Below are 12,741 nucleotides of genomic sequence, written 5' to 3' on the forward strand. Positions count from 1 at the left end.
TGCCAAAAGTTACGGTGTCCCCAAAATGACCGGAGACATCGAAGTCATTCCCGAGAGGGACATATAGAGATGATGTTGATACTCTTTTTAATGGCTTGAGTTGAGGTAGGAGTAATATATGACTTTGTTCATTTTGAAATTTTAAGAGGGTTTTTTTTAAGTAATAATTAAAAAGAGGTAAATAAAAAAAAATTATTAAGTACTGTACTAAAGAATTTTGAGTAATCCAAACAAACAAGGTTAACTCAAATGAGAAAAGAGAGATTATGAGATGACATGAGCGGTGTAGCATTTTGACAGAAAGATAATCCCACATAATCAGACATTCTTCTTTCTAGAGATCTGAACAGAATCAAATCTATCTATCTCTCTCTCTCTCTCTCTCTCTCTCTGCGCACAAAATTCGGGGCAGAGATATGGGTATCAGAACCAACTCATATTTCATCTTTTCACTTCTGTTCCTGTTCTTCACTTTCAACCTCCCCATCTCCCTTGGATCCGACTCCATCTCTGCAAACCAATCTCTCTCCGGGGACCAAACCCTTGTCTCCTCAAATGGGACCTTCAAACTGGGATTCTTCCAACCAGGTAACTCCTCCAACTACTACATATGCATTGTGTACAATCAAGTTTCTCTTCAAACGATTGCTTGGGTTGCAAATAGGGATACACCCATCTCAGATAAGTACTCATCAGTGTTGAAAATCATGGATGGCAACCTAGTTCTTCTCAACGAGTCACAGATCCCTATTTGGTCCACAAATCAGAACTCCACCGCTTCAACTTCTGTGGTGGCTGTCCTTGGGGATGATGGTAATCTGATTGTGACAGATGGGTCTAATTCAACTCAACCCCTTTGGCAAAGTTTTGATTTTCCTGTTAATACTTGGTTGCCTGGTAGTAAGATTGCGTATAATAAGATAACTAAGACTCACCAGAATCTAACTTCTTGGAAAAATTCGGAAGACCCATCTCAAGGTCTGTTTTCTTTGTGGTTAGATGCAACTAACAATCAGTATGTGATATCCTGGAATGGGTCTGAACAGTATTGGACCAGTGGCCCTTGGAATGCCCAAGAACAGATTTTCAGTTTGGTCCCAGAGATGAGGTCCAATTATATTTACAATTTCAGCTACGTTGATAATGAGAATGAGAGTTATTTTATGTATTGGGTGTATAATACTACGATTATAACGCGATTTATCATGGATTTTTCGGGGCAAATCAAGCAACTGACTTGGTTGGAAACCACCGGGCAATGGAACTTGTTTTGGTCCCAGCCAAGGGAGCAGTGCGAGGTTTACGCATTTTGTGGGGCATTTGGGGCTTGCAATCAGATTACACAGCCCTTCTGTAATTGTTTGTACGGGTTTAGTTCTCAGTGGGTAGGTGATTGGAATTTGAGTGATTATTCTGGTGGGTGTGTGAGGGAAACTGGGTTACAGTGTGGGAATACAAGTGTTGCTAATCAGGAATCAACGGATAAGTTTTATGAGTATCCCAACATGGGATTGCCTGATAATTCACTATCTGTTGCTTCTACTAGCGCTGCCGGATGTGCATCTTCCTGTTTGAATAACTGCTCTTGCACTGCTTATTCCTATTATAGTAACGGGTGTTCGATTTGGATTGGGGAACTTGTGAATCTGCAACAACTCTCACCAAATGATGGTACTGGAAGAACTCTTTATCTCAGACTTGCTGCTTCTGAGTTTTCGAAGGGTAAAGAAAACAAGGGGATCATTATTGGTGCTGTTGCGGGTTCAGTTGCTGTAGTACTCCTTTTAGGCCTAGTGTTTATTCTAATCTGGAAGCGGCAAAGGAGGTTCATTGGAAAAACAAAAGTGGAGGGCTCGTTGGTTGCGTTCGGATACAGAGATTTGCAAATTGCTACGAAAAATTTCTCAGAGAAATTGGGGGGAGGAGGTTTCGGTTCTGTGTTCAAAGGGACATTGCCCGATTCAACTGTAATCGCGGTGAAGAAGCTGGAAAGCATAAGCCAGGGAGAGAAGCAGTTCCGATCGGAGGTTAGCACGATCGGAACCATTCAACACGTCAACCTCGTTCGGCTTCGGGGGTTCTGCTCCGACGGTAATGAAAAATTGTTGGTGTACGATTACATGCCAAACGGGTCCTTGGATTCCCATCTTTTCCACGAAAAGGAGGGGCAAGTCTTGGACTGGAAAACGAGGTATGAGATTGCTCTGGGAACAGCCAGAGGGTTGACTTATCTCCACGAGAAGTGCAGGGACTGTATTATTCACTGCGACATAAAGCCAGAGAACATCCTATTAGACGCCGAGTTTTGTACAAAAGTCGCAGATTTTGGCCTAGCGAAGCTCGTTGGCCGAGAATTCAGCAGGGTTTTGACGACCATGAGAGGAACAAGAGGTTATCTTGCACCAGAATGGATATCTGGAGTCGCCATAACAGCCAAAGCTGACGTTTACAGTTATGGAATGATGCTTTTTGAACTTGTATCCGGAAGGAGGAATTCGGACCCATCTCAAGATGGGAAGTGCAAGTTTTTCCCGACCTGGGCTGCAAGTGTAGTTGTAGAAGGGGGCGACATGTTTAGCCTATTAGACCATAGGTTGGTAAAGAATGCCGATGAGGAGGAGCTAAGGAGGATAGCTAGAGTGGCTTGTTGGTGCATCCAAGATGAAGAGAACCATAGGCCAACAATGGGTCAGGTGGTTCAGATACTTGAAGGGGTTCTAGAAGTGAACCCGCCTCGGATTCCTCGGTCACTTCAATTGTTAGCAGAGAACCACGAGCATATAGTTTTCTTCACCGATTCGTCTTCCGGACAGAGTTCACTGCCACAGAGCTCTCATACAACTGATTCCTCTCAGGCCAAGAGCACTTCTTCAACACGAGTTCCACTATGAGTTACAAGTCCTGAAGACGAAGAAAATATTGAGGATTTGCTGAGTACTTCTTTATGCAGTTAAGTATACATACAAAGTGGTTTCTGCCTTTTTCTTGTCTTGTTTTTGTATATAATGTGAAGCCTCAATCCATAAGGGTAAGGCCTCTTTTGTTACCAGTTAGACTCTGCTGCATGTATATTTATGGGATTGTAGATTTTGCTGTCTGCCTGTCTCTGTCTATTGAATTGGTTCATGGTTTTCCAGTACCATTGGGGCATTTTCTAAGTGTGCATTTTGTATGGGAATAGGAATTGCCTTTCACTTTGTCCCAGTTCTCTTTCATTTTTTTCTTCTACCATGGGGACAGTGGGATACTGCTTAGATTACTTACTCTTAGATCTTTCTTTCTTTCCAGGTGTTTTTGGATGAAAAAATGGACCTACTTTCAGTCCTCGTGCTACTTGAGTTTGTATGAGCAATAGCCCAGATAAATATTTACACGTACTGCATCACATCATACGCGATTATGTTCCATCCGTTCGGTTTATGTATTTTACCCAAATGACATTCATTTCTTCAAAACATGTAACTATCATCTATAAACAATGCAGAACCACTACAATGGTAAAGAATATGAAAGATATCTGAAGAAAAATTGGAAATCAAAACACACACACACACACAGACAAACTCAATATTTTGCAATGAACGTACAGAAAACCTTTGTTGGATTGTCCAAGATCTTTGTAATTCATTCGCTCTCTTAGCCGTGGCTTGCTTTGGTTTTGGCGAATTTGATGTAACGGAGGCTTAAATGGTCCTAAAATATATGGGTGTCTGACCCTTATGGACTACCAGGAAAAGAACATGTAAATCCTGCGTGGATTTTACGAGGTTTTGGTCCGTCCTTCTCTCTCTCTCTCTCTCTCTCTCTCTCTCTCTCTCTGAGCGTGTGAAAGAATTGACACCATTCCTGAGATTGAACTTGGTTGGCTATTCACTTTGTTTTCACATTGCACTTCAACAAGCTCTTCATTGGTCTGCTGCAAAGAAGTCGACCGAGTCTTTGATTCGTTTTCACATTGCACTTCAACAAGCTCTTCATTGGTCTGCTGCAAAGAAGTCGACCGAGTCTTTGATTCGAACTTCTTGTTGTATGGTATTTGTTGTATTGCTGATGAATTCCTGTCAACTCTGGGAATACTGGTATCAGCATTTCTGGGTGATTTTGATTATCCGAAAAATGGATCACTTTTTCTTGAATTAATTCTTCCGGAACCTGATGTGAGTTGATGAGCTTTCTTGTTCCGAGTTTTGTTTCTGTAAATTACTGAAGAGAAACAGAAATTACAAATTAAAACAAAATCTTGAAATAAAACTTACCAACAGTCAATTTGCAAAGCAGATGGAAAGAAAACCAGACATCAGCAAGGCTTCCCCCTCACACGGCATCTGGTTCAAGACTGCTATGCCGGCAGGCTCGACTCTGCAATTACATGAAAAAAAAAAATTTCAAACATGTAACTCCAGTTGCTTTGCTAACTCGTCTACCACCAAGTTGTTCGTTCGCAGTTCTCTGTTTATTGTCATTTCCTTCGGCAAATTTTAGACCTAGTCCATTTTCTTTGAACTATAAGAGATTCGGGGATTAAAAGAAAAATAAAAAGGAAATTAGCTTTAAAGTTTTCTTTTCCTCCCCGAATCTCTTCAATATCAAAGATCTAAATACATCCTAGGAGAATCAATATGGTTTACTCAATCCTCCCCACAACCACAGTTGTGAGTAAGTTCAATCAGAACCAAAGCAACAGAAGCAGGATTATAAATTCACCCATACAATGTTTATTCAAGTTAAATTGAAGACGAAAATTATCTATCTTTCTCCAAAGAAGCTTGGTGAATAAATACTTTTTTTACCCTATAATTTATCTCATTTGCGCGCTTTTCCTATATAGTATTTTTCTGCGCTCGACAAAGTAAATATCCATATTCCTACTATATATTTTAGGAAAGAACTTGAATTAACACGAAAATATAAAGCAGATAAATTTTTTCACATTGGGTCAGATTCGGGTCTGTGAGCGGGTGCTTGAGTAGCATCAGCGCCTGCACGAAAGCATCTGAGAAGCACATTCCAGCCTACAAAAGCTTGTGAGAGCGAGGATTGAGAGCGTAAACACAGTGTGAGAAATTGAGAGTGGGAGCGCTTGACAATTTGAATGATTATGTGACTAAGGTCTAACCTCTAGTAGCATACAATCTTTTTATAATTAAAAGAAAGACAAAAAAACTGGGCTTTCTTTCCCACTGATAACAGAAAGAACCTGGGCTGGGCCATTATCTTCCAGCTGGTCTTAGCCCTAACCAATAATAGACAAATGACACTATATCGACCATTGGAGAACCTGGGCTGGGCCACGAAGGTGTGTGATTAGTGTCACTTTGAGCTCCAAGACCTATACACTTTGTCTTAAAGCCCCATACAAAATATGTGGTGAAAAGAAGCCCGAAGCATCACGTGACAATGATCCAAGAGAGCTGGATAATTTTTCCATAGCTTCATCTTGAAGGGTACGATTACAGTTGGTAAGTGGGGTCATTCTTCGGATGCTAATTTACTAAATTGACCTGTAATTTGTGCTCAAATTACAGATGTAGCCACATTAATGTCCTCGCGTCAAAAAGAGAGAGAAGAAGATGGTCATGGGCACAACCATGTGGCGCCCAAACGTTCTTTTTCAACTCATATTCATGTGGCGCCTAGGACATAGTGTGTGAACTCTACATAAATTTGTGGTGGAGAAGGATATTGAGGCACCACCACCAACATCACGGAATAATAACCCCATCGTGTCGCTTCTTTCTTGTGCGCATGTATCATCTCTCATATCCTCAACCAAAACACCTCTTTCTTTCGCGCTTGAGTCGGTTGAATATTCAAGTTGACAGAAATTACTTACCCCAAAAAAAGCTACATTTTGGGTGATTTATCAGCCCCACAAATTAATTAATAAGTAATTTAATTAATTCTCTCCAATATACGTCTGAACACGAAGATTATTTCCTTTCTTTCTTATATTACAAACCTTTTATCTAGTAGTTGGTGCTTGACTTTAATTGACGTACAAGTTGCTCACATGATTCTAGCCTTAAAAGGTGAAATTATTCAATAGTCCGGGAGCACCGTCATGTGGTGCTCCGGACCATTCCAAAATCGCACATTCTTCCAGAGTTCATGACTAAGTATGTATGAATCCCACATAAATATACGATTTTGGAGTGTCCCAGAGAACCATTTGATCGCTCCAGGCTACTGAATAACTACTGCTTAGAGAGGCAGCCCAGAAAGTTGACTGCAACAAGACTGATGGAGCACCTGAATCTGCAATTCGTTTGAATGGCTTTTGGAATGTTCTTGGAATCTTTTGAATTACTTTTCTAGTTCTTCGATCCTTTTGTAAGTCAATATTCAAAAGCTAAATGCTGACCACTTTCTACTGCTTTTCAAAATTCTACTACTTTGGTTTTTTCATATCTATCCGTGTAACATGTCTAATCTAACTTGAAGCTAATTCATACTAGCTGCATGTGTTTTAGGCTTATTTTCGAATAGCTTTAGTTACGCTTTCGTAAAAAATGATCGCACATGATTTAATTTCAGAGCTCCAATTTTGGGAGAGCAAGACTTCTACTCTTATCGTCCCTTACTTCTGTCACTACAATGTAGTTGCCTTATATTTGTCGACCGAGTACTTTATTCGTGTTTCTACTTATGCAAGATGCGACTTCACGTGAAGAGAGTATTATTATAGTTCATTTATTGTCTCAATTAACCATGTTCGTTTTGCAGCTAGAGGTGTGTAAGAGCCCATATTTTTTTGGATCACTAATTAAAATAGAGAACATGAGTGAATTTTTTTTGGTTTCCAAATTTAAGTAACCTGTAACATTTCTTCATTTTTCACATTGTCTACATACTGACCTTTTTCTTTTTCTCTTGCTCTGAAAATCTATTAAAGAGTCAAGCGAACATAAATGATTGTAACTACTAGGTTATGGGCTTGATTTAGCAGGTTATTATAAACCCCTGAAAAATTAAAATAAATAGCAATAACAATAATAATAGTATAGGAATAAAGAAAAATTTAAAAGAAAAAGATGGGAAACGAATCAAAATGAAGTATGAACCCTGTGTCTTTTCTAGTCAAGGAATTGTAAAAGGGTCCACACGTGCTTGACTTTATTCAAAACATGAACTTCTTTTTTGGTTTCTTTTTTGTTTTTTTTGGTCGGGCTTGACTTTCTTTTTCACACAACAAAGTGTGACATCACCTATATGGCATGTATCATATGGTCGATTCTGTGCTGGAATTTGCTTGTTTTTTTTTTTGATAATTGAGAGAAACAACAATTCTACAATCAGCTCACTATATGAACCAAATAAAGTTATGGGTACATATGAGTTTGTACATGCTATGTACATATGGATTTTGTGGGGTCCACCCCGGGTCCCACAAAGATGATTCGAACCGTCCATTATTTTTAAAACATTTTTTTATGGAGCTCTGTAAAAAAATCAGCTCAACCCGATATCGATAAAGATTTTTCCTGAATTTGTGGGGACAAAACTACTTAACTGTTCAGTTTCGCCCCTAGAAATTTAGAAAAAAAATCTTTACTGAAATCGGGTTGAGCTGATTTTTTACAAGGTTCCATAAAAAATGTTTGAAAAATAATGAGTGATTTGAATCATCTTTATGAGACCCGAGGTGAGCCCCATAAAATTCATACGTACATAGTATGTACATGACATATGTACACATAGCAGTAACTCATATGAACCCAACTAGACCTGGGTAACGGGTCGTGTCGGGTCGTGTTCGTGTCGTATCAGTCGAGGTCGTATCACAAACCACCCAACCTGAACCATTTAGAATTCGTGTTTCTCGAGTCATGTCATTTTTGTGTCAGAAATGCTCAACCCTAACTCGTTAACTTCGTGTCCGGTTCGTGTCGTGTTATCGTGTCTGTTACCCAACTCTATATAGAATTACAGACATATATATATATATATATATGTTCGTGTTAATGGGTGACACAGATTAGTAACCGTGTTGGTCGTGTCAATTTCGTGTCTCGCGTGTGCAATCTGATCCCGACCCATTTAGAATTCGTGTTCTTGAGTCGTGTCATTTTCGTGTTTCGTGTCAAAAATATTCAACCCTAATTCACTAACTTTGTGTCCGGTTCGTGTCGTGTTATCGTGTTTCGTGTCCGTTGCCCAACTCTAAATCCAATTGCTCTGGAGGGCTAACGCGGTCATACCAGTCACGACTGAAGTTTAGAAATAATTAGGACAAATTTTCGTAGTGGTCTCTCTAATTTTACGGTTATCTCAAATTCGAACATATAGTTTTAATTGCTACCAAATAAACCTTATAGTTTATTTTACGTTCTAATTAAATTGGTAAAATCGTTAACACTGTTAACGAAACTAACGGAAAAATATGATTAAAAAATTAAGTGCTCTAATTTTCAATCCGGTTGAACCGGTGCGAAAATCTTATTTTTTGATCATTTTATCTTAGATGATCGTAATGAATTTTTGGCTCTAAGACCTTTCAACAAGCATCCGAAAACTTCTTATTTTGTTTTAGGGCTCTCTTAGGGTGCTCATTGAAAGGCCTTAAAGCCAAAAGTCCATTATGACTATTTAAAATAAAATGATCGAAAAAATAAGATTTTCACACCAGTTCAAACGGATTGAAAATTTGAACACTTATTTTTTCACACCGTTTACATATTAAAAAATATAGTTAAAAAATTAAGTGTTTCAATTTTTAATCTCTTTGAACCGGTGCGAAAATCTTATTTTTCTGATCATTTTATCTTAAACGGTCATAATGGATTTTTGGCTTTAGGGTCTTTCAATGAACATCCTAAGAGAGCCATGAAACAAAATAATGCGACTTCGAGTGCTCGTTGAAAAGCCTTAGAACCAAAAATTCATTACGACCATCTAGGATAAAATGATCAAAAAAATAAGATCTTCGCATCGGTTTAACCGGATTGAAAATTGGAACCCTTAATTTTTTTATCACATTTTTCTAATAGTTTCATTAATGGTGTTAACGATTTTACCAATTTGAAACATAAAACAAACTACAAGGTTTATTTGGTAGCAATTGAAACTAGATGAATGAAATTGAAACAACCGTAAAACTAGAGGGACGACTACGAAAATTTGCCCAAATAATTATGTTTAGCAAACCAGAACTATATAACGTATCCAACTCCTCAATTCTTTGTTTTTTTTTTCGCTAAGTTCCGAACTCCTCAATTCAATTGTACTTTCGTGATTTTGTGGTTATATAGATAGGACTTTTATATGGTGTACGAAAACAATTAATGAAGGTATTATCTACAAAAAACAAAAAAACAAAAAAACAAACGAGGGTAATTAAATAGAGGGGAAATACTCTTTACTCTATGTACACTTTAATTTTCGTGCGAAATTAACAGAAGGCGATCAAGTACTTTGGAACAAAATTGTACTCCACTAATTGGTCTCCAAAATAAAGATGATTTCAAACCACATCCATGCGTTTTTTTATGAGATTTACAATATTGTATCAATATAGTTGGATTCGATTATTGAACTAGGTCCGACAAGTGGCCGGAAAAAAAACGAACTGCCGAGAAGCCATTTTCATTTTCAAATTCTTAATCAAACACTTTTAGAGATTTGCAATAGTATATGTTTTGCAAATATCATCCAAGCATTTTTATATAAAATTTGTAATTAACAATCCAGAATGGCACTACTCAAAACCATTTTGATTGCATGGTCTAGTTGCTTAAACTCTCCCCTTTTTTTTTTAAAGATGAAAAAGAATTTTATTATTTTTTAAAAATATATTACAAAGATTAAAAGGACCTTAAGCATAAGGCATTAAGCTAGAGAATAGCAAACCCACAATAGGAAACAACAAACTTCAATAATCATATCCTGCAAGGACCCAAAGGAAGAGAATAACAAGATTGGCAAGAAGTCAACAATGACAAAACAACACCGTACCACTCACAAAAAACCACCTGACACCTAAATCTCAAAACAACACCCAAAGTTTGGGAGTGTTCACAATAGTTTTGGTTAGTTCAATGGATAAGTATTCTGACTTCTGAGTTTCTCATTCTATATTTGGGTTCAAGTCTCCGAATCGCTTGTCAGAAGCTCCACTATCATCTCAGGGGTTTTTTTTACATAGAATTTTATTTTTATTTTTATTGTTGGCAGCACTGCATCATTCTTTCATTGCCAAAGTAATTGAAAATTCACTTAAATTTGTGATTGCGTAGGTAATATAGCTCAACAAAATAAAATAAATTAGGCCTAACAAATTTTTAATTAACTATAAATATGTTTATTTTACATAGAGCTTTGTATATGAAATTGTTCTTCACATTTCTATTACCGTTGAACTAAATCCTGTAGCTGCCCCTATCGCTTGTTGGCGCCAAACAAATTTTTTAGCGCTCATAGTATGCATATGTGTCTTATCTTTTGTCCCATATAAAATTGGTGAGTTTCCTGGAGCTATGTGCCGTATGCGGTGAAGGCACTACCGCGCGCGCACACAAAAAGAAGAGCTATCCTAACAATAAAGTTATCAACGACTCTAAAATAGTTGTCACTCTAATACCCTGATTTTATAAAACCACCCAGCATGAGAAAGGCTATAATACTACAGTAATTTTTTACAAGTCTGATTACATGTATCTATCTCTATCTTATATAGGGCCGGTTTCCCTCATACAAATTTTGATACAAAACTAATCGGAATTCTATGTAAATGATCGGTGCCGTTCAATTTGTTTAAAATATGTTTTAAAGAGTTTCCATAAAAACTCAACTTGTTTTGATATCAGTAAGGGCTTGATCGGTTCATTGAGTTTTATTTTGTAAACTTTGACAGAAACCAACTGAATGAACCGATCAAACACTTACTGATATCTGAATGAGTTTATATATATATATATATAAAAGCCCTTTTCAGGTCCGATTGCCCGGATTTTCTTACGGTCCGGATTTGGGTCTTAGCTCCATTTCCCGATCGATTTACGATGATTCAAGCCGCTCAATATATTTAGAACGTGATTTTAAGGATACCGGCGAGAAATCAGTAAAAAAAAATGACCGGGAAGGGCTTGATCCGAGCAATTTTTTTCTGAACCATTCAATAAAAAAACTGCTCGGATCAAGCCCTTTCCGGTAATTTTTTTTGTTGATTTCTCACGGGTATCCGTAAAATCACGTTCTGATCATATTAAGCGGCTCGGATCATCGCAAATCGATCGGGAAATGGAAAATCCGGACCATAAAAAAATCCGGACGAGTGGACCTGAAAATTTCTGATACACACATATGCAACACGTGATGCTTGTGCATAACACATTTATTTAATCATAATATTCCCCAGTTCATGAACCTAAAACATTAGTATAAACTATAGGAGATTAAATTCTTTACACCGCCGGTGTGAACATTTGTTTCCTTCAAATCAATTATATTATGACATGTCATGTTTTATTGATTGTGACCACTGTTTTGCAACACGACGCAATGTAATTGATTTGGAGGAAACAAATATTTACACCGGCGGTGTAAAGAATTTATTCTCAAACTATAGTAGTTGTATTGTCTTAACTTGTTTTGAGAGAGAGAGAAAACAAAGCCATGTGACGGTCCGGGATCGATGGATTAAAAAAATTGGATCAATACGTCTAAATTATAACAACAAAAATATAGATTAGTTTAAATTTAAGAAAAACTTTATTACGGAACTTTTTCGCAAATAAATATTTACGGAGCCAATGCCGAAATAGGCGACTGAGATCGTGCAGCTCCACAAACAACTTATTCACGGATCCTCCGTGAATGAGCCAATCTCTTAGTATAATAGAGTAATTAATTACGTACGTTTTTTATACTGCATGTTTCATCAGAAGCAGTACTCTAGTGTTCCACAATTGAAACAAATAAAAAAACTTCTAGTAATAAAATCAATTGTACGTGCAGTTCAAAGTTACTAGATCGAGTGTGAAAAGCCAAGTACACACCTAAGTAAATTTACACTACCAATTTCAAGTTCAGATTAATTTCCTAGATTTCCTAAGTAAATTTAGACTACTAATTTCAAGTACACACCTAAGTCAAATTTAGACTACCGATTTCAAGTTCAGATTTAGACTACCAATTTGAAGTTCTACAAATTTTACTCAAATGTACCGTATCATTTTATTTGAATTTTTTTTTCTAGCTAGAGCTGCTCCTTTTTTTCGGATAAATTCTTATCGCCAAATTTGTGATGAAGGGTGAGCTTGGAATAAATTAATTATTTCTAATCTAAAGACAGTTGGTATTATTGATATTTAACGAACTTTCTGATTTTTGTCAAAATTAATTCTGATTAGAGATTCGTCTAGATGAAAGCAATATAAAATTATGAAAAAATAGACTGAAGTTGAAAAAGTTTAGATAACGAAATTGTCTTTTCCAAAACTTCCTGTATATTATAAAATTTATTTCAGTTTTCTTTTATTAATTTTATTTTTTAAATTCTGCTCATCAAGATAAATAATTGTTTCTAAAAAATCGACGGGAATCTAACCAAAATTTAGAAAAGAAGACCATAAAATAATAAATGTTTCTAATTGGGTTTCATTAGGATTATATGCAACGCCAAATCAGTATTGGTAAGTGTAATTGGTTGGAGAAATGCTAATAGTTGTGCACGTAATTTAGCTAGCTAGGTTAGGTCTTTAGTTACACCGAGAGGAGCAAGTATTTGATCAAGCGCCATCAGAC

The 12,741-nt window shown here is 37.0% G+C and overlaps 1 protein-coding gene across 2 annotated transcripts; it reads left to right on the forward strand.

Moving 5' to 3' along the window:
* Positions 1–330: 330 nt before the first annotated feature.
* LOC131324329 (G-type lectin S-receptor-like serine/threonine-protein kinase At2g19130) lies at positions 331–3,509 on the forward strand. Of its 2 annotated transcripts, XR_009199299.1 has the most exons (2): positions 332–2,949; positions 3,289–3,509. XR_009199299.1 is itself a non-coding variant. In XM_058356263.1 (1 exon), the coding sequence occupies exon 1, from the start codon at positions 417–419 to the stop codon at positions 2,889–2,891; it is 2,475 nt and encodes an 824-aa protein (XP_058212246.1). In that variant the 5' UTR covers positions 331–416; the 3' UTR covers positions 2,892–3,139. The 2 variants fall into 2 exon arrangements, 1 of the variants encoding a protein (XP_058212246.1); XM_058356263.1 differs by lacking the exon at positions 3,289–3,509 and having other exon boundaries at positions 331–3,139.
* Positions 3,510–12,741: the final 9,232 nt, after the last annotated feature.

Source organism: Rhododendron vialii, chromosome 4a (genome assembly GCF_030253575.1).
Source record: "Rhododendron vialii isolate Sample 1 chromosome 4a, ASM3025357v1".
Classification (NCBI taxonomy): Eukaryota; Viridiplantae; Streptophyta; class Magnoliopsida; order Ericales; family Ericaceae; genus Rhododendron; species Rhododendron vialii.